We start from the raw sequence: 22,955 nt of genomic DNA on the forward strand, positions 1-22,955 counted from the left end.
TTCTTAGATCGACAAAACCATGTGCACTGCAGGGGGGCAGATGTAACATGTGCAGAGAGAATTAGATTTGGGTGAGTTATTTTGTTTCTGTGCAGGGAAAATACTGACTGCATGATTTTACACTTCAATATAGATCTCACTTTGAAGAAAAACCCCACCCAAATCTAATTCTCTCTGCACAAGTTACATCTGCCCCACCCGCAGTGCACATGGTTTTGTCCATCTAAGAAGGATTTTGTCAGAAAGAAAGGACTAGAATAACCCCCATTGATTGGGTGGTGCCACATGTGCAACCACAGAGGGCACCACTAGGCCACCACTGCCCTTCAACATGTCATTTTTTGTTTTAATCAATCTCATTTGCAGGTTCCTTCTCTTTAATCCCCTGCATCACCTGGCCGCCCCCATATCCCCCTCACGTCCCTAAGCACCTTTAGTCACAAACTTCTTTATTTAAGGAACACATTTGAAAAGACTCTCATACTTCCCATACAAGAACAATGACCCCATGAGTAAGACTGCAGTATGAAAGGTCAGTGTTTTGAAATGTGTACTTTAAATGTAAGAGGATGAGACTGAAAGTCTTGGGTAATACTGATAAGAAATGTGAAATTAAAAGGATAATGTAAATAAAAGAAATGTCAAATTCAAAGAATAAATGATGGTATGAGATGATTTGTGTCCAAATCCATTGTCTTGGGAGTGTTCTGTTAAGAATAGGTGTTCTATATACAGTATACTTTTAAAAAGTGTAATTGACTGAAACATTGAGTGAGTCAAATAGTTGTCTGCATATTCTTACATTTGGAGTCCTTTTTGGGGGATAACAATGCTTTTTCTGACACAGGGCAATGTAATACTAAAAACAGACAAGTAGTACAATACCTGGCACAAGACAGCAGTGTCCCACAGCGGGTGGGCAGTTGGGAGTCCCCGCTGCCACCCGCTTGTCAGCAGGGAATAGCATGTGCACAACTTTCTATTCCCCCCAGTCAGATGGGCAGCAGCGGCAAAACAAGGCGTGGCCTCACACGCGTGACGTGATTTGTGGTCCACCAATGAAAGTTGTGAGGTATGCATATTAAACACTAATAACTATATGATGTTTAAAAAGGGAATCACAGAAAAGAATGAGATGTTGAAGTACATAAAAGCAATGGGCCTCATTCAGGTCCAGTTGAACCTGAATGAGGTCCATTAAGCCTCCACATAAAAGCAATGTTGTCTGAATTAGACATAATGGGGGGATTTTACTAAAGGAAATTTGTAAAAAATAGGTGTAAAAATAGGTGTATTTGTATCCAGAAATACACTTATTTTTGACATTTACTATCCCAAAAATACGGCAATTCGTATTCGTATTGATGTTCTATCAATACGAATATGAATTGCCGTATTTTCGGGATAGTAAATGTCAAAAATAAGTGTATTTCTGGATACAAATACACCTATTTTTTACAAATTTCCTTTAGTAAATTTCCCAAGCTGACACACACAGCTCAATGAAAGATTTGGGAAGACATAAGGGTGGATATTAATGTGGACACAAGTTCATCTGCGGGCACGTTTGCCCCTGGCAGGCTCCTTGCCACGTGCAGCAGCTCTTCGGCCACGGCCACGGTCAGATGGTGGCCCAGGTGGAGCAGATGCTGGGGAGGGGGGGGATGGTCTTCCCCCTCTGGCAGCAGGGAGTGCTGATGGTGGGAATGCACCAGAAACGGCTGACAATAGGACCCTATTGCTGGCAACTAACTCCACCATAAGCTCATTATGGTGGAGGAGGAGGTCATTTTGCCGCAGGGCTTGATCAGCCAGCACCTGCAGGCTAGCAGCAATACTCTGGTGGCTGCTGACCAAACCCTGCAAGACCTCCTCGGTCCTACGCACCCGCTCTGATGCCGACTCTCCCTGTTGCTGAATATGGCCAAGCACCTGCCCCCAGCTGCTACATTCAGCCGCGGTCAGTGGCTGCTGCTGCTGCACGGGCCTGGTACTGGTGGCAGGTGGCACAGACTCCTCAACCTCCTCAAGAGATTCTTGACCAAGCGGTGGGGATGCTGGTGAAAGAGAACATTACAATTACCACACATTCCATGCAAAATTAGAACCAGCTACTTATGACATGGAAAATAGTTACCTTCAAGCAAAGAAGCCATGACTTCCGCTGGGGCCTCGCTGTCCATGGTGCTCACCCCCCGGACCTCCTCGACTGCAATGCAGCACTCTGCCATCTCTTCCAGGGGGGTGAGCTTCAGCTTTGATGGCATGGGGCCAGCCCCAAAGGTGTGGCTGTGTTCCCACCACTGGGTCAATTTCTTCTTGAGGTTCGTTTTGAAGTCGTGCCACCTGCAATCAAGGTTTACATATTAATACATGTCACTCCTCATGTTTGCTGTAGCACCCATTGCAATCTGCAACAGATAACAACATGTGCCTCATGACACCAAACTTACATTAAATTAAGTTTGAAAACCAACCCTTAGAATATACACTCACACTCACCCTACAATAACTATCAATTAAATGAAATGGCAAACATGTCTGTGCCTCCAAGCAACATGACCGGCCAATTACCTACTCCATCTAACATCTAATGTAAACATTCCTGGTCTTGTACTGCTCAAATGTAACACACATGAACTTGCCTCTTCTTAACGTGCTCCGTCTCACGAACTTGTGGAGCCACCGCATTAATCTCCGCCGTTATGTCCTCCCAGATCTTCCATCTCCTTGTGTGTGTCAACCTGTCCTGTGGACATTCAATCCAATCCCGTGCGCGGGGCACCAGGATGGCAAGCTCCTGCGCTTCGAATGCCATGTTTCTGGTGGTTGGTTCCTCTGTTGCCCTATTTCGGCCACGGCCACTGGCACCGCCACTGCCACGGCCACTGCCACGGCCACGGCCACCTGTCGCTGTACTCAAAGTGCTGGGCAGGCTACTCTGTTGGGAAGCCACCTGCTGTGTTCCCAATGATTCTGCTGAGGCTGAAGATGGGCCAGCTGCCGATTGGCCTGATGTAGATGGCCCATCTGGCTGCTGTTCTCCCAATGGCTGGTCTGGGTTGATGGGGACATAGGTGGTGCTGGAGTCCATGTTGCCAAACAGGTCCTGAAACACCTGGTCTTCCTCTGTATCTGAGCCAGCCATGTTTGCAACAACATTGCATTTGTCTAACACACCTTTATATCCTATTTCTGTAATTGGCGTACATCAGCGACACCCTGCGTTCCGTACGGCCGCGTCGACCGTGCAGCGCATAGGCCACGCCCCTAGCTGGGGAAAAATTGTTTAAAAAAACCTGGCAAACTTAGTAAGTCTGAATTAGTAGGTAAATGCAGATTTGTACACCAATGACCAAATAAAACTGAGGTCAGACATGAAATGTATATGTGAATGTACATCTGTATGAGCACTTGTTTGGTATGTAGTACAAATGACAATACCCATTCCATATGTAAATCCAGTCCACCACTTAGGCAATAGTAATCAGTGCTAGCATCCAAATCACATGTGAAAGGTCTCCAAATTCAGCCTTGATGCTAGCTACTTTTCATTCCACATCTCTAGTGTGGGCCAGTAGAAGGTAAGTGTACACATGGCACCATGGCCTAATATTGGGAAAAGGTCTGGCACTATTTGCTATGTTTCTGCTGTATAGCTTTCACTATAATAAAGCTGTTTAGTACCTTGTAGAGTTAGGTGTAACTGGCTAGTGATGCAGACTATTTCACCTGTTGCTTTAACCCATGTTTGGTGAATGTAATAGATTATATATAATGGGTTCCCAACTTATTTTACACTGTCTGTTTAGGAGAGAGTAAGTAATGGCATGGTCTGCTCAACTATGCAAAGGTACAGCAAGTGTGGGTTTGCGATGCAATGGGTTAGCCGTCTGTTGTGGCACATACACGCTGTTACTGTCAAAATGAACAATAAAGTTAATACCAAATATCACTCTGATCAACCAATGACAGGACATGATTGCTTGAATTGTGCCATTGCTAAGATGGCGGCATATGGCAGAGCAGCACCTTTTTCAGCTGCGGAGCTGAGGACACTGGTCTCCGTTATGGAGACCAGGCTGGGGCGGGCAGGTCCATTTATAACTAATAGGCAGAAGCGGAATGCCTATGCGGTGGCCCGCCGGTGCATATACGCCCGCACACAGGTGCGGCGGACCATCGCTCAGCTGGAGCGGCGGTGGTCAGACCTGAGACGTCGCCAGCCGGATTTGCTCCAGCAAATCAGGGCCAGGATTGCGAGATGTGAGTGTTTATACATTAAATGGCCATTTGTACATGATTGCTTACATGACATTATTTAAGCCAATAAGGTAACCAGCCTGATCATGAGTTAAACATGGCATACACTATATGTGTGCTACTTCCTGTTTGACACCCTGTAATGGTCATAAAATATGTGATTGTGTAGGATTATAGATTGTGATGTTTACAATGGCCCAAATATCACATCATAACTGCCATGTTACAGGCTGTGTTGTGTAAAAGACACTAAGGAGCTGATTGGCTGTACAGTTGTCTCAACTTATAACCTTTGGATTTATTTTTTTTAAGCCTTAATACATCTGTCCAAATGACCCCTAATTGGCATTTTTTCTCAAACACAGCACGGGATCGAGCAAGACAGGCCCGGGAGGAGGCAGAGGTGGCCCAGGAGGAGGTTGCCAAAGCAAGGGCCGAGGAGGTGCTTCCTGAGGAAGGAATGGCGGAGGAGGTGGCAGAGGAAGTGGAGGAGGAGGGGTGGGCTGTGGAGGCGCTGCCAGCAGAGGAGGAGGTGCCACCAGAGGAGGCCCCTGAGGAAGAGGAGGAGGTGGAGGCCTGTGAGGTCGTCCAGGCGGCCGAAATTGGTATGTATACATAAGGATTAATTATTCCTTTTCTCATCTACTATTTGCTATGTAGCACTGGTGATTCAATTGTGTTTTTTCAAACTATAAATTCATATAACAAACAGGGTACCAACAGACACACTTATATAGGGTGGCCAAACCATCCCTTTCATCCTGGACACATATTAATGACACAGGTTGTGCGGATGGCTTTCAGGTCGATTGTAAGAGCCACTGAACCTGTGTAGTTAATCTGTATCCTGGAAGAAAGGGATGACTTGCTCATGTAAGGGTTACATGTCCCTGCTGCAAGCATACAATCTGTAGCCTCATATAGGTGAGTAGAGTTTACTGGTGATTGATCTTTCTAAACTAGATTAAGGATGACATAAATGGAGTATGGACAGGCGTGGCTTAGAATGGAGTAACAAGTGGTCAGTGCCCCTGGGCCCTTCTCTAGCTAAACCCCCCCTGCGGTCTGCATGTATGTTTGGCACCATAATTGTGTGTTGATTTGGGCTTAGTAATGATTTTGTGCATGGGAGTGGGTTAGTGCTGCAGCTTCACCTAACTGGCATTATGACAATGATTTATGGAGCAGACCATCAGCAGGCAAGCCATGCTTGATTGCCCAAATGTACTGAGCATTCCTGAGAGTTGACTAAGTCCCATGCCACACTCCATCATATAACAGACACTGGGCACTTTTTGATGAGTTGGAATTGGTTCAGCGCATGACATGCTTCTCAGAGCTTAGTCATGGGTGGGTTTGGATTCAGAAGGAGCACTATGACTGTGAGGTGTTCTACAGAGTAAAGGGTAGAGGGGAAAAAACAGGCTTTCCATGTAGTATGTATGCATGTATGTATAGCTGTATGTGTCATATATATAGTTCTATATGTGTCTATATACATATATATATATATATATATATATATATATATATATATACACACACACACACACCTGTCACGGTGCATGTTTTAAATTTAGGTATGACTATGTTAAATGTATGCATGAATATCATTATTAATTTGACCATTTGTAATATGTCCACAGATGAGCCAGCCCAAGCACAAGAGGGTCTCCGTGGGGCCCTCTTATGAATCAGAGGCCACATGCGCCAGGTCATGGCTGAACTGGACCAGCTGCTGGATGACGCAATTTAATTTAATTTTTTTTTTTTTATACAAAAGTTTTGTAACGTTAATAAATCGTTTATTACAGTTCGAAGTTGTCTGTGTGTTTTTTTTTAAATGGAAAAGTATATGTGTTTATAATCTTTTAAATAAGCAAAATGTACATACTGTATATAGATGTATGTTATGTTCACATGCAGTAAGGGTTAATGTGTGTAATGAATGTAGTAGTAATGTGTTTCAGTATATATTAGGATTTAATTGATTCAAATAGACAACAATCCCTTTCTAATGAGGTTGCCTAATTGCATAAGTGGATCATGTGATCGCTGTGTGTGCTCAGAGAAATAGTGTTGTATTTGGCGTAAATACTCCGCATCCGTGCGTACGGCCAGCTTCCCGTACGTTCTGACGCGGTAAGACCGTGCTTACGCTGTAAGACCGTGCAGAATCTGTACGTGTCCACCGCACACGCAAGGTTTGTATGTCGTCCGTACACACGCCCTGTTCTTAAAGAGTGAGTCCGTCCGAATGCGGAGGCTCGGTGGGCGTTTCTACGGACGATGTCCGCATAGCGTTGCGTGCGGCCCGCTCCGTAAGAATTCGGGAAAGTACGCACCGATCAGAATAAGGGCCTAAGTGACAGGTTTAGCTAGTTACATGTTACATAAACACCTTGTTACAATTCTTGTGCTTTTCATCAGAAAATACTTGGTAAAAATATAAAAATATTGATAAAAGTCTAGAAAGGCAAGACAGAAGAAAGTAGTGTACCGACATTCTACTGTACATGGTATTTACTTCACAGGGAGGGATTTGCATGTCATCTAGACACTGCAACAACCAATCACAGGGCTGAAGAAAATGCTCTTGCGTTGCTAGGTGTGGTTTTGTAACCTCCTTATAAAAAAACATAAGCCCAAGGCTGCATTCTCCTTAGCATTTTGTGAAGAAGCTCCGCAGTCCTTCTCTTATCCAGTAAGTTTTTTTTTCTTTTTACTTTTTAAGCTGTTTCAATCTTGCAATTACTATTTTATTTAGTTACACATGCAATTTGTTTAGTTTATTAACTGGAATTTAAGTCTACAGTAGTTGTTGTTTTACATCAATCTATAGATTTCAATCTAATCATAATAATATGTATAGCTACTGTATGTATGTATATAGTGTTATATATATAGTGTTATTTATATTTAGCGTTAAGCAATGTAAAACTTAGAAAAGTAAAAGACTTTAGAAAGTTGGCTTTGATTCCTCTTTATGTGGTTTCCTTCCATGGAAACAGTTTTTGGATATAAACCATACAATGAGTCACCATGCCCCTGCTCAGTGCTTGGAAAATAAGTTAAAAGTTATCCTGCTTTTAAATGCAGTATCCAAAAGAATGTAACTCTGTATTCCCCTTATTCAGTTAGAGGTTGATTAAAAACGCATGTATTTACTTGTGGGAACATTTTGCAAGGTAGATCTTAAAACGAGCTGAGTCTTGTTTGTATTGTTAGTAAACTGGTTTTTCAAGTTGTGAGCAATATTGCAAAATATGTTGCTAAAAAAGCAATGACTGTAAATGTTATTACTGCTACATCTCACACACATTCCACCTCAAAAATGCTTTAAACAACTTTGTAAATGAGCAAATATATGAATTTATTTACGTGCATGTAAAACAGGTACATCTACAATGTTCATGCAGACAGCCACGTTGGCAAGGTAGGGGGGCGTGGCAGAACTGGAAGGTGTGGGGGTATGATGGTGCGATCAAGATCTTGCCATCTCCACTGTACAATGCAGTGATAACTATGATTAGAAAGAAGAGGTGGGGCCACAGTGATGTGACAAGGGCCAGATGTACTAAGCTTGAAAAGTGATAAAATGGAGAGTGATAAACAGCCAGCCAATCAGCTCGTAGCTGCCATGTCAAAGGCTGTGTTTGAAAAATGACAGGTAGGAGATGATTGGCTGGTGGTTTATCCCTCCCCATTTTATCACTTTTCAAGGCTTAGTACATCTGGCCCTTAGAGGCAATCATGCCAACAGCCACCTGGACTGCCCACTTCTCTCAGGACTTGCTGTAAGTCCAGGAAAGCCACCCAAGATATAGTACAATTTTCCCTTAGATGAGACTAGGCAAGCATGATGGTGATGCTATGTAGGGACAGATTAATCCTTCAAGGGGGGAGGGGATACCTAACCTGGAGGGGGGGGGGCAACACTCAATCCTCCGGCCCTCCCTCTTTTGTCATCTGAACTTCCCTCACACGTGCTGCTAACACTGTGCGGTAAATTTACTAAGATGGGAGTTCTATTTCACATGGGATGTTGCTAAGGGGAACCAATCAGAATCTACTTCTTATTTATTTAGCACCTTCTAGAAGATAATAGAATTTAATTGGTTGCCCATAGCAACATCCCATATGAAATGGAACTCCCATCTTAGTAAATCCCTCCCTGTGATTGCAGCAATGGTGGGGCACTGCCAATGTGCTGCATTGAGAGACCAGGGTTTGCAATAAGAATTTGAAGCACCTGACCTTGTAACTTGTGGTGATGGATGGGAGTAACAGTAACAGAGGCAGCACATACCAACACTGTCATACTCCACAGTATGCTCCTTGCAGAGGGGCCCCATAGGGATAGGGGCCCAGAGCACTGTGTCCGTGAGCACTCACTTTAACCTGTCTCTTCTGCTGCAGTATGTAATGTACAGTATGCGTCCTCCATAGATATAAGCAGACAGTTATGAAACACAAGTAATGCAGAGTTCTCTCACACTGATCCTCGCCCTGACACACCCCTCTGACACCACTTTTTAAGTTGGGAAATGAAACTGATTTGCGGTTTATGCCTTACAGGACTGGCAGCTACCCAAGCAAAATCTCCAACAACAGCTTTGGAGCTCTGGCCAGGGAGAGGACAGCGCCTTAGTAAACTATTTTCTGCAAACTAAGTGACTGTGCAGCTTTAGATGAATGCAGACAATTCTTTACTATGAGAAATGACTACTAGTGAGCAAAAAGTTTTCTTATAATGTGAAAGCTTTTACCTATATCTCTTGCAATATTAGTAGCTGTAACATGTACAGAAGTTAATATTTTAGATGCATGACTTTTTTCTTTCTCTCTGAGCAGAGCAGGCAGAGGAAATTATGCTAAGAACAGGAAATGAGTCACTTCTTCTAGCACAGCTACTGTATATAAATTATAGAGAGAATAATCTTTACCCAAATGTTGTGAGCTATAGGTTTAGGCCAGTGCTTCCCAAACTTTTGAATCATGGTACCAGAGAGTATTAGAATTTCTCCCTCCTGCAAGGCCGAAACTAGGGTTTCCGGTGCCCGGGCCAAGGCAGTCATTTGGTGCCCCCCCTTCCCCAGAGGGGGGGGGGGGGACACACCAAATGACCGCCTTGGCCCTGGCGCCGGAGACCCACCCCCCTCCCCGCTGACAACATACTTACCTCCTGTGTGCAGCCAGCGGGGGTCCGGGGACAGGCAGCGGGGTTCCGGGGACTGGTGTAGCTGCTGTAGCGGCAGCTTGACTCCGTCCGTCTCTCCTACTAGCGCGGTGGCGGGAAGCGCTGGTGATGACTTTGAAAAGACTTGCCGGACGCTGATTGGCTGAATTCAGCCAATCAGGGTCCGGCAAGTCTTTTCAAAGTCATCACCAGCGCTTCCCGCCGCCACGCTAGTAGAAGAGAGTAGAGACGGACAGAGTCAAGCTGCCGCTACAGCGGCTACCCGGAACCCCACTGCCTGTCACCGGACCTCCGCTGGCTGTCCCCGGACCTGACAGCACCCCCCACCAAAAAAAAAATATATATATATATATATATATATATATATATATATGTATGTATATAGACGGTAGAATCCCAACGGCAAGAAGAGACCAAGCACGGCACTGGAGGACTTGTAAAAGATGGTTTTTTATTACCTCAACGTTTCGAGGCTTGCTGCCCCGTCGTCAGGAGGACGGGGCAGCAAGCCTCGAAACGTTGAGGTAATAAAAAAACATCTTTTACAAGTCCTCCAGTGCCGTGCTTGGTCTCTTCTTGCCGTTGGGATTCTACCATCTATTTAACTTCTGCAAAGGCACGCTGGCAGCTGAATCAACTTAAGTGGAGTGCCGGTCCGCAAGTCCTCTATGTATGTATATATATATATATGTGTGTATATATATACATATATATATATTTACTGTATATATATATATATATATATATATATACTGTATATAAAACATGTATATACTGTATGTATGTACCCCCAGTATATCATACACAATTACAATTCTCACTCAACTCCTATGACTAAAAATAAATAAATAATGTTTCACCTGAGAAAATCAGTAAGCACATTCTATGACTGATGAATATCGCTGTGTAAACCTATTGTTTATGTAGTTGCCAGATTAATTCATTTAAAGAGTAAACGGTAGCTATTTACAAGATACGCAATCCTTCCCATTTCTGCAAAATGTGGTAAAGGTCAATAACATTGATAGCATGTTAGATTATACAAAGGCGGACAAACAAAGAACATACTAATGTACAATAATCAGCCAGTTGATATTTGCTGACAATTGTAGAAAAATACTATACAGTATAACCGCTCAACTGTCTTTTTTTTTTTTTACAAAAACCCCTAAAAGTATTCTAATATTATACTATACTAAAAAAAAATATCATAAGCAGAGTCTCCACCCTCTCACCCACCATGAATCTATAGGCCCCCATTGCATTTTTACACCCCCCCCCAGTGGTAATACATTTCCCATAATCACTATATCACCACCAATCAATACCTCCCAAAATTACCCTTTTCAGGAAGGACAACATGCTCTTCTATTGGACTTTCATTGAAACACCTTTCTTATCAATTAACTAGTTCCACATACAGTATGTGATGGCAATCACAATTAAGAGGGAAATATGTCAAACCCAGTGGCGTAGCTAGAAATGTTTCTGCCAAAAATAAATTCTGGTGCCCCCCCAAGAAGGGGCAAGGCGATGGACTACGGGCGCCACTGGCTGAACTGACAGGCGACCCAGGCAGCAGTGAGTGCTGAGCTGGTTCTGCTACGTGCATATGTATTGAGATATGTACAGGGCGGGACCAGCTCAGCGCTCACTGCTGCCTGGGTCACTCATTAGATATGCACAGGGCGGGACCAGCTCAGCGCTCACTACTGCCTGGGTAGCCTGTCAGTTCTGCCAGCAGTGCCCAACACAGACCACCGTTCCCCCAAGCCGCTAAGGGGTCTGCCACATATGTAGCTATGCCACTGGCCAAACCAGTAGTGGTAATAGATCCCTAGTGCTGCAGTGTCTATCCAGCCACCCATCAGTGTCCATAGGTCTTTATTATGCCATTACCCATCCTACCCCCAAATACCGTTTGTCACTATTTAAGTATTTTTCACCCCATCCCTGCCCACCACCACCCCCCAGGGAGAGTATATAAAGTAGACTTGCAATATGTAGCTTGGTCTAGAAAGGAGATTAGGAGGTAGTACTGTATATTAAGGCAATCTGATGATTTGTATTTCAAGAAAACGTAATGATAATTAATGATCCAATTAATGATGTACTTAACAGTCACTGCTGGCTGTGGCCCAGTAGCGTCAGTTGTGTGGGTAACACACAATGCACTGTACTTACCCCTGCACATGTGAACGGGGACTTGGACTTATGCTACAAAGCCATGCCCTCTGATTTTTGGAGGTCTGACTAGGTGTCCTGTTCCTTGTCTGCCCTCAACATTTAAAAGCACATGAGCACAGTGTGGACGACGTGTGCATTCATGCATCTTCCATCATAGCTGCTCTGTGACATCTTCCGAGGGGTTGACACCAAAATAGCACAGCAGCTCTGCTATTTTGGTGTTGCCCCCTCCGATAGGGTCAGCTAGTGCAGTTTGCAACCCCTGCACCTCATACTGACCGTACTGCGCTGGCCCACACTCTACTCGCTACATACAGTACTTGACAATTTCTGTTGAATGTCTTGCAATAAAATGCTGCTACTTTTCTGATTGCTGGCTGTACGCAAGTTAATTGACAGAAAGTTGGCATTTGTGGGTGGCAACTGGACATTTTCAGGGAGGCTCAAGAAAATTGCAGATGTGCCCAGGTCTTTGAGGGGGTGTGATCCGAATGCTTCTATTGCAGCCGCTGAGTAAGTCCTGGGCTATGCACAGACTGCACACAGTGGAAAAAGCATTAAATGGTAAGCGGCTTGCGAATAGATTTACAGCTATTCGCCAATCGAGCTAATTTTTGCAAGCTGTGCTAAGCAATTCTCAGATTTGCATGGGGCGGGATCGCACTCTGGCTTGGCTGTGTATTCCTGATCACAGGGATCTGCAATTTAGCAGAGCAACAATCAGGTCTGATTAACCGCCATTGTCTGGAGGCTGTGATACTTGTTATCTCATGAGACTAAAGGTGCCCACACACTAGAACGATTTTTGGGTCGATTGGCCGATTTCCGATAAACCGGCCGATATATTGTCCGATGTTTACAGATAATCGGTCAAAAATCGGCCGATTTTTGTCTGATGCGCGCTCCTGTGAATCTTTAGCTGAATCTGCTGATCTTACGTGCTGTACAAAAGATCAGAAGATTTAACAAAAGATCCATAGGAACGCACACAGGATCTTAAGAAAAATCTTTGGTAAAGATGTGCGCTTGCCTGAAATCTTTTGTCCAGGACGGAAAAAAGATTTCAAGGCTAATTTATGCACACATCTTACGATCGCAGATCTTTCTAGTGTGTGGGCACCTTAAGAGCTTCCATGCACTCCTCTCCTTCATATGTCAGATTGTAGAGTGCAGACTGTAAATTCTGTGCAGCTGCCGCACTGTAATGACAGACAGCTAATCTGATTTACAGTACTGCTAAACTGCTTGACATGCAAAAGTCACTGCAATGCAACAGTGTACCTATTATTGTTGATTTATTTAATAAAATTGTATTTTGCTATGGGCAACTAAACAGATTTTATCTTCTAGAAGGTGCTAAATAGATCTGCTAAGGGGCTGTTAATCTTAGTTAATAAACCCCACAGTGTGGCACTGTGAACTTCTCAAAGGGTTCATGGCCTTGTGACTGCCCTCTGGTGTGTGATGTTTGTATGGCACAACCGCATGTCACTGTTCTGACAATGTGGTTGGTGGGTGACACCATCCAAGGGTAGCTCTGCTATTTCTCAACTCACCACCTCCCTTACTGCTGTAGGATTAAAATAAATCATTGTTAAAAAAAAAAAAAAAAATTACGGTACTTATATGTTAGTTGGGCGCCCACTATAGTTACTATGCTTATACCCCCACTATGCATGTCGGCATGGAGATGATTTTATATAGTGTGGATAGCATAGCGAGCCCCGCAAGGGCACGCGGAATACTAAGCAAATAGCTTAGTGGGCGCTAAACTAACATATAAGTACCCAATTTACCACTAGTGGGCTGCCCTCAGTTGTCCATATCCCTTACACATATAACTCCTGTACTCCCCTGATGGCGGGGACTAAGGGGAGTATGATGAGTTTAATGGAATAAGTGTCTAAGTGTCAGTATTAAGACTATATCTAATAAGGTGGCACAGATAGGTGAGCCAACTACAGTATGCAGCGTAATACTTTAATTACATACAGTATACTGTAACTCATTCCCGTGTTTTTACACAATGCTACATTGATGTGTTCTACCACCCCGATACATTTCTCTGCTCTTCGGTGATCAGTCAGCCAGAGATTTACCAACCTGTTGCTTCATTCTTTTTATTCAGAAAACTTTATTTTTTGTTTCTACAGAAGCCCAATTCACCATGTCTTTCATACAAGAGTTCCTGCGACAAGCCTGTTTCCTGGATGCTAATTCGGAAAACGCCACTGTATGTATTTAATCATACTGAAAAGCCAGATTATTTTATTCCTTTTGATTTCTGTTAAATCTAAAAGCACAATAAAAACACTGAATACTGAAATACACGGACCTAACAAATTCTATTTGTGGTACCCACACAAGCCTGATTTCCTCCACGAAATGTGATGGCTCTACCTTATGACACCCAGTGCATCAAGAAGTCCTTGTTCACCCGTCTTTGGTGCTTGCCATTAAAAAAACACAATGGGCTCGCAGAGAAGGGGGCTTGGCCTTGCAGGAAGGGGTGTGGCCTCATGGCCTGACCCCCGTTATCATTGCTGCATATACTATTTTGCATATTCAGTGGCATGATTACATGTGAATGCTTTACTGCACTTCCATCTGCATGACCCAAAACTTCAAGGCACAGTATAAGGGGTCCCAAGTGTAAATAACTTTATAGTTAAAAAAAAAATCCATCTGAATCTTATGATGCATGTGTAGAAAAAAAAGTAGATTTTTGTCCATATGTTGCAATCCGTCCGCCTGACGCAATAGCCAAGTACTTTCCCAAATCAAGTAAATAATTTTTATTTCTATAGCGCACTTTCTCCAACACATACTGTGCTCATGGTTGAAATAGCTTTATCATTCTTCAATTGTTGTTGAACGTGGATATCACAGAGGTCTATAGTGGTCACTGGGATTTGCACCATGCAGAAATATAAGGGTACTTGTGTATTTGCAGGCTGCCTAATTTGCATACGTACGGCACCATAGGAAAATTGCTTCAGGGTGACGTGGATAGTGGGGGTGTGCTAAATCCCATTGCATCGCATAGACATGTACACTGGGGGTGTTGTGCTAAATCGCATTGCACGCAAAATTGCATGTGAGCGCATGCGATTTTGCGTGCGATGCGATCCTTGGCCAGGGTGCAGTGAATAAATTAACTAATGAGATCGCATCGCATCAAAAAAACATGCAATGCGATGTGATTTCACTACGCAGAATAGCCCACTAAGCAAATAGCTTAGTGGGCGCCCTGCAAATACACAAGTACCAATATAAGTTGTATTTATTACATTATCCTGGTGGCATTGTGATGCTATAGATCAGGGGTGGGGAACCTTTTTTGTGCCAAGGGCCATTTGTATGAGGGAAAAATCCTTTGGGGGCCATATGTAAAAATTTCTCTTACAAATTGTCCTGCTACAGCCGTCCCATGCTCAGCGGCTGACACTGAATAGGATTGACAGTCTCTGGCTGCTGTTGATTAAGAGGAATCTAGTGATAACTACTGAACTCTTGTGAGAATTCTCCTGTACTTGACTCCTGGCAAAGCCGCCGGGTGGGTGGGCCACTCAGACCGGCTATGGGGGCCGCATATGGCCCCCGGGCCTGAGGTTCCCCACCCCTGCTATAGATGATCAAATATTGGTCAAATTATATTATATCTCATACAGTATATTACATTGTGTGGGCTCTCAGTGGCAGATGTACTGTATGAAGCAGTGATAGCGGAGGAGAAGTGATAATGTGCCTGGTACTTTATCACCGGCCAATCAGCTCCTAACTGTCCCTATTTAAACCCAGACTCAAGATTTTTGATTCTGCACACAACTAAATAGGTACCCTATATTCTATGGTTAATGAAGCCGCTATAAATTTGTTCCTTTAGCAGAGGTGCTATCCTAACCAACTTGGGGTCAACAGTCAAAAAAAAGGTAAAGTAAAAAAAAAAAAAAAGTTGTAAACTGATTCCACTCAATTGACAGGTTGTAAAAAATATGTAAAAAGTGGGGAATCCTATAATCTTTATTCTATTGGTTGATATGGAGACACCCACTGTGTTTGCTAAATAAAAGGGTTACAATCAGGACATACATAACACACATATACTAATGGTGATAGGAAAGATAAAGGATGTGCTTTTAAAGATTAAAAAGTAAGCAGATGAGACTGAGGGATGTGGTACGTGGTTTGCAAGGGTGTAAGCCCTCAAGGATACAAGAACAAAGATATATGTGTCTGATTAATATCAGTACAATTTCATTTTCAAAAAAATAAAGAAATCTGGGGTGAACTGTAACAGGATGAAAGATTCAGAAAGTAAGAGATCTGGTAAGAAATCTCCAGTTTTTTTTAAAGCGGCAATCATTTACACTGCAAAACCAGTTTGATTTTGCCATGTGAATGATTGCCGCTTTACCAAATCTCTCACTTTCTGAATCTCTCATCCTATTACACTTCACCCCTGGTCTCCTCTCCACACAGGACCCTGTTAAATGTTGATACAATATTCTGTCACAGTATTGTGTGAAATTGCCAGTTTAGTGGTTATATTTGCCCACTCTTTGGAGATGTAGAATATGTATACAATGTTACTTTACACATTCATCCTGCAGGGGGTGTGGTATGGGACTCCGACAGTCGGGATCCCGACAGTCATTATACCGACATCGGGATCCCGATTGCCCGGAGTCAGACAGCATGGCGAGTGCAAAAAAGCCCCTTGCGGGCTCGCTGCGCTCGCCACGCTGTGGGCACGCGAGCCACCTATTCTCCCTCTATGGGGGTCGGGGACCCCCACGAGGGAAAATAGCGGATGGTCGTCGGGCACCCGGCTGTCGGCGTTTTGACAGTCGGGATCCCGACGTCGGGTAAACGACTGTCGGGATCCCAACTGTCGGGAACCCGTCCGGCACCCCCTGCAGGCACACTGCCCAGGAGGATTGGATACAAATGTGTTGCAAAGTGTATCATTATCAATCTTTATGGAGGTGAATTTCAATTTCTCTGCAACACTGACATCTGGTGGTAGTATCTGATATGACAAGGACAGTGTGTGTATACTGTCAGCTTTCTACATGTCACACATCACATATTTTGACAGGTTGTAATCTACATTGATAGCTTCCTTTAAATTCTCTTTAGGAGGTGCTTCATACATCTGCCCCTCAATTCTGTAATTTCTACCAAATGGCCGCAGTTAGACTAAATTCACACAGCGTAACTTAATAAATATGTTCATAAAAGGTAAAATAGTTCATGCCACTAAATGAGAGCACAGAGAGTATTAAAAAGAAGGAATCAACACAGGCAAAGCCTATTTATTAATTAAATAATATCACAGCATGGTCATTGTCATGATCAAAAATGCAGATCAGCACTTGTTACCTAAAGTTATGTCCAGCAGTAATAGAAAACCTCAGTGACCTTAAAAGATGACTAGTTATTGAATAATAATTAATTTGAGCATCAGTGGCCAAATAACTCAAATTATGTTTTATTAACAACAGTGTCTATTGAAATTTCTTCTGAAATATTACTGCCAATTTCAGGCAACGATAGATTATTTTCCATGATACATACAGGCTATCTTGGTCACACATTGCGGGGGTTATTCTGGTTGATTCGCAAGGCTGCAAATTTGCAGCTTTGCGAGTCCACCAGGTGCTGCCCGCCGAATGCCGGTACACCCGCTCCCCCCTCGCACGTCATTTACGATCGCATGGGCTGCAAATGGATGTTTAACATAAACATCCATTCGCAGGCTGTGGGGGAACACCCACGTCATTCACTGACCATTGAATGATGTGGAAGGCCTACGCACATATAAGTAACCTTAGATATGCGTGGACATTCGGCAGGAAGTGCGCAGGCAGCTGACACGGTAATGTCAACTGCCCGTCCCCGGCACCCACGTCACTGGCTGATTTCCATGGGAATGCCCATGAAACACTGGGCGTTCCGATGGGCGCGACTATCCACCGCCGCTCCACACCCCCGCTTGCTGTCTTGGGTGTGTGCACCCGGCGAATAGTCACATGCACATGCGCAGAAATGGCCCTGTGCATGCGCATACAAACATCGATCCCCATGTGAACGGACCTGCATAAGCTCCTGTGTCCCAGCACTCTGTTAAGTAACTTTTCTCCAATATCTGTAACATACTGTAGATAATGCAGTCTTCTTGCAGCTTATAAAGATGTTGGTCATTAGGTTGACAGTCAAAAGGTTGAAAATGTCTTTGTTGACCCCAAGAAGTTAATATGCAAAAGGTCAACATGGAAAAAGTTTGACACAAACAAAGTGTCAACATGAAAATGGTTGACATATGGAAAGGTCAATATGAGTTTTTTGTAGGTTCTTTGGATGTCGATTTGTATCTTGAAGCACATGGACCCCCATTTAGTGTACCGCGTCCCAATCATATTCAATGTGTAAAGTATAAAAAAGTTCAAATATTGTGAAAAACTTATGGCGACCATATTCTGTGTCAGTGTGTCGCCAATTGTCATTTCAACCTTTTAACCATGTCAAATTAATGCATGTCGACCAAGAGTAGTTGACCTATTGACTGTCAACCGTATTACTAAAGTCTAAAAATAGTGTACCTTTGCTTAATGTGTCATATTTTGATCATTAAAATAGAAAAAATGATCATGAGTTAGTGTGCATTTCAAAATTCTGAGAACCTGGTCTATGGATATCAGGCAATATATATATATATATATATATATATATATATATATATATATATATATATATATATATATATATATATATATATAGCAGTGTTGTGGCCCGGCACTCCTATGCCAACAGGGAGAATGGCAGTTGTAATCCTGCCCGGGTGCCCGCACTGAGAGCCGTGGGACTCACAAATATAACCAATACAGAAGGGCGTCACTCCGGGGCTTGTGCGTAGCAAAAACTCTTTAATGCAGCGTTATGTCAACGCGTTTCGGGAATCACCCGTCGTCAGGACATTGTCCTGACGACGGGTGATTCCCGAAACGCGTTGACATAACGCTGCATTAAAGAGTTTTTGCTACGCACAAGCCCCGGAGTGACGCCCTTCTGTATTGGTTATATATATATATATATATATATATATAGAACTTGCACAGATGTGGAAGAAGTCTCATGTTCAAACTAAGGAGACCACTTTGAATTTATTAAAAATGTATAAACAGCATACACTGTACCTGAAACCTACATTGAGTTTGGAAATAAAAAAAATTTGAAATACAAAGTGAGGGAAAAAAATCTCGATTAGGTAACACTTTAGAAAATTGTACTAGTTATTAATATACAAAAAAATATATATATTTAACATGCTAACACTACTTTGTTTTTCTTTTTTTCTTTCTGCTCTACAAAGTGCCTTTTATTTATTGTCTAATGTAATTGCTTTCTAGCAAAAAGCTACTGGTGGCCTTAAGGGAGCTCCAGGTTATGATGCAACTGCAGATGCTGCTGCCTTAGAAAAGGCCATGAAAACTAAAGGTATGCCTCTCTTTATTACAGATATAATATAGTTATCCAAATGTGTACCCATATAAGTTTTGCTTGTGATACCCATTTGCCATAATAGGATTAGTGTACATTTCACATCCTTATTTTTCCCCATTACTTTGGTTCTTATTGCCAAGCAGCTGTGACATGGTTGTGATTAATTTCAAGGTAATAGAAGTTGAGGTCTTACCAGACCATGTTCAGTTTTAATAGGACCCTCCATTAATTTTGCATAATCTGCAAAAAGGGAAAGAAAATGTTGTTCCTACAGTATACAAATGTTTAAGTATACATGTTCCACGGTATTGTAACGACCATTGATGAAATGATCAAACATTAAACTACAAACTGTCTTAACCCCTTCCCGACATTTGACGTACATGTACGTCATGGTCGGGAAGTACTTCCCGACATTTGACGTACATGTACGTCATGGCTTCTAACTGTCACTGCGTCTATAGACGCGGTGACAGTTAAGAGATGTCTGCTGTCCCTGACAGCAGACATCCCCCCTCGCCGCCCAGGGGGGGCAGGGGTGCCCCCCCCGGTCGGCGATCGCTGTGATTGGCTGTTCAAATCTGAACAGCCAATCACAGCGTTTCCTGTGTTACCGGCGGCTAAGCCGATCGGTAACACAGAAAACGGTGGTGATCGGTGCAGCACCGATCACCACCGAGCGGCAGCACCCCCCTCCCACCCACCCGGCACTCACCCGGCAGCTCCAGGGGAACAGCAGGCTCACCCGGCTCCCCCAACAGCATCAGCGCACGCAGCGCTTCCCCCTTCCCACCCCCCCCCCCCCGCAAGCTGCAGCAGCAGTAAATATGGGTTATAATGAAAACTGGGTTATAATGAAATATATATATATATATATATAAATATATATATAGTGGTAGGAGGATCCGCACACTGGTAGGTAACAAGGCAACAGGGAGGTGCTCCACTCTAAGGGAATCAGGATCCCAAATATAGTTCTCTTTGCTGGAAGCAGGCACTCGCCAAAACGAGTTCAGAGCAAGTTGAAATAGATGGTTTAATCAATCATCATGTATGTCGACGTTTCGATCCGCCACAGGGATCTTTGTCAAGACAGAGTATGTCACAAATAGGACAGGCAGCACCAGGGAGTGTACATGTATGGTGTCAATGGTCGGCTTTTATGGGATCACTGAGCTTAATGGGAATACACCCACTTCCTGTATGGTAAAAAAACGGAAGTGGAGTAAAAAATGCCATCAGCATTAATCTAACAGACTCAAAATGATGTTTAAAAGAGAGCCTGGTTGGCGATTAGCGTTCTGCAGGAGTTTGTAATATGTAGCTGGCATGTAAATAAGCCAAAAAGTACATGAAGAGGCAAACACGCGAGACAGGAAGCGGCGTGCGTTCCACCGCCGTGGAACGCACGAGCTTCCGGGTACTCGGCTGGGATGAACCAGCCGGATGTTGGTAACTGCATTATAGGAAATAGCGTGCGTTCCAGCAACGTGGAACGCACGCAAACCCGGAAGAGGGGACAATGGACAGCATTAATAATGCTAGCGCATACACCAAGCACAGCCTGGTGTCACTAAATAGTGGAATTTATAAGATTGCGCCGCTTATCGCTCCTGATTACTAGCTAATCAGCCAAAATGTCTCAAAAAAGTTTTTTTGTTCATTAATCAAACTATGGAGAACTAAATTTAGTATTTATAATGTGACCATAAATATCCGACCAAAACACACTACCTGATACATCACACGATATGATAATTAAGCAACTTCAGAATTATGCATATTAAAAAACATAAAAAAGCTAACAGATTACCAAAGGAGGTCTGTTCATAGAAAATTGACGACAGGAAATATTTAAGAAAAAATATTCTTAAAATAAGAAATAGAAAAATAGGTAAAAAATGAAAAAATGAAAAAATGAAAAAATCAGCACTGTCTAGAAAAATTGAAAAGACTTGAAGACAAATTATCTCTTACAGAAAAATGTTATAAGAAATATATTCATTAAGGCCCCGCGGGGCTACTGTCCCCAGATCATAAATCCACCGAGCTTCACGCTGGTGCAATTTTTTTGCACGATCGCCACCACGCAGAGGAGGTGGTATATAATCGATGAGCATACATCGTAGGCTGGCCACCGAATGTCCATGCACTAAAAAATGTTTTGCCACCGGTTTGTCCGATTTCTTGTTTTCCAGGGCCTGACGGATGGACAGGCGGTGATTAGCCATACGTTCCCTGAAGCACCTTGTGGTTAATCCCACATAATACAGTCCACATGGGCAAATGAGGATATAAATAACGAAGGATGCGGTACATGACAATCTATGCCGTATCTTTATTTTCTTGCCAGTGTGTGGATGGGGAAATGTTTGTCCAATCAACATCGATCGACAGGTGGTGCAATCAGCACAGCGAACGCACCCAAGGCGTTGTGTTGGTAACCAAGTGGCTGTACCAATGTTGGGCTGTACCTGTGGCCTCATAAGCATCTGCTTCAGGTTTGGTCCACGTCGAAACGATTGCATAGGTGGTATTTTGCTTACATGACCCATTCGTGCGTCAGTGGCAACAATCGGCCAATATTTTTTGATGGCTTTACCCATGTCATCTGATGCTGTGTTAAATGTGGATGCAAAAATCATGCGATCCTGCCCAGATTTTCTTGGGGGATTCAACTGCTCTTTTTGGTGCCTGTTGCGTGCCTTATGTAGGCATCTGGTGATAGTTGTTTGTTGGTAACCTCTCTCGAGGAATCGCAAGCACATCTCATCGATTTGTTTCTGTGCCGTAGAATCGGATGAGTTGTTCCGAAGAACACGTATGAATTGGGAAATAGGGAGACTTTCCTTCAGGGAACACGGGTGGTGGCTTGTAGCGTATAGCAAAGAGTTGCGATCTGTATCTTTTCGATACAATGTGAAACCGATCTGTCCATCATTTTTGAACAATGTAACATCCAAAAAATTTATTTTGGTAGCAGAAATGCTATATGTGAAACGGATGGTAGTGTCCAACTTATTCAGGTGATCTATCATCTCAGTGAACTCCTTCTCGGTGCCCACCCAAATCAAAAAAATGTCGTCAATAAATCTTTAAAGATTTATTGACGACATTTTTTTGATTTGGGTGGGCACCGAGAAGGAGTTCACTGAGATGATAGATCACCTGAATAAGTTGGACACTACCATCCGTTTCACATATAGCATTTCTGCTACCAAAATAAATTTTTTGGATGTTACATTGTTCAAAAATGATGGACAGATCGGTTTCACATTGTATCGAAAAGATACAGATCGCAACTCTTTGCTATACGCTACAAGCCACCACCCGTGTTCCCTGAAGGAAAGTCTCCCTATTTCCCAATTCATACGTGTTCTTCGGAACAACTCATCCGATTCTACGGCACAGAAACAAATCGATGAGATGTGCTTGCGATTCCTCGAGAGAGGTTACCAACAAACAACTATCACCAGATGCCTACATAAGGCACGCAACAGGCACCAAAAAGAGCAGTTGAATCCCCCAAGAAAATCTGGGCAGGATCGCATGATTTTTGCATCCACATTTAACACAGCATCAGATGACATGGGTAAAGCCATCAAAAAATATTGGCCGATTGTTGCCACTGACGCACGAATGGGTCATGTAAGCAAAATACCACCTATGCAATCGTTTCGACGTGGACCAAACCTGAAGCAGATGCTTATGAGGCCACAGGTACAGCCCAACATTGGTACAGCCACTTGGTTACCAACACAACGCCTTGGGTGCGTTCGCTGTGCTGATTGCACCACCT

The 22,955-nt window shown here is 43.3% G+C and overlaps 1 protein-coding gene across 1 annotated transcript in view; it reads left to right on the plus strand.

Moving 5' to 3' along the window:
- The first annotated feature begins 6,823 nt into the window (after positions 1 to 6,823).
- Positions 6,824 to 22,955, plus strand: part of LOC146078397 (annexin A1-like) — a 39,050-nt gene continuing 22,918 nt past the window's right edge. The window contains exons 1-3 of the mRNA XM_083186104.1: positions 6,824 to 6,967; positions 13,804 to 13,883; positions 19,063 to 19,150. Coding sequence (XP_083042230.1) covers positions 13,818 to 13,883; positions 19,063 to 19,150 — 154 coding nt within the window. The 5' untranslated portion in view covers positions 6,824 to 6,967; positions 13,804 to 13,817. The remainder of the gene's footprint in view (positions 6,968 to 13,803; positions 13,884 to 19,062; positions 19,151 to 22,955) is intronic.

Source organism: Crinia signifera, chromosome 1 (genome assembly GCF_055691185.1).
Source record: "Crinia signifera chromosome 1, ASM5569118v1, whole genome shotgun sequence".
NCBI lineage: Eukaryota > Metazoa > Chordata > Amphibia > Anura > Myobatrachidae > Crinia > Crinia signifera.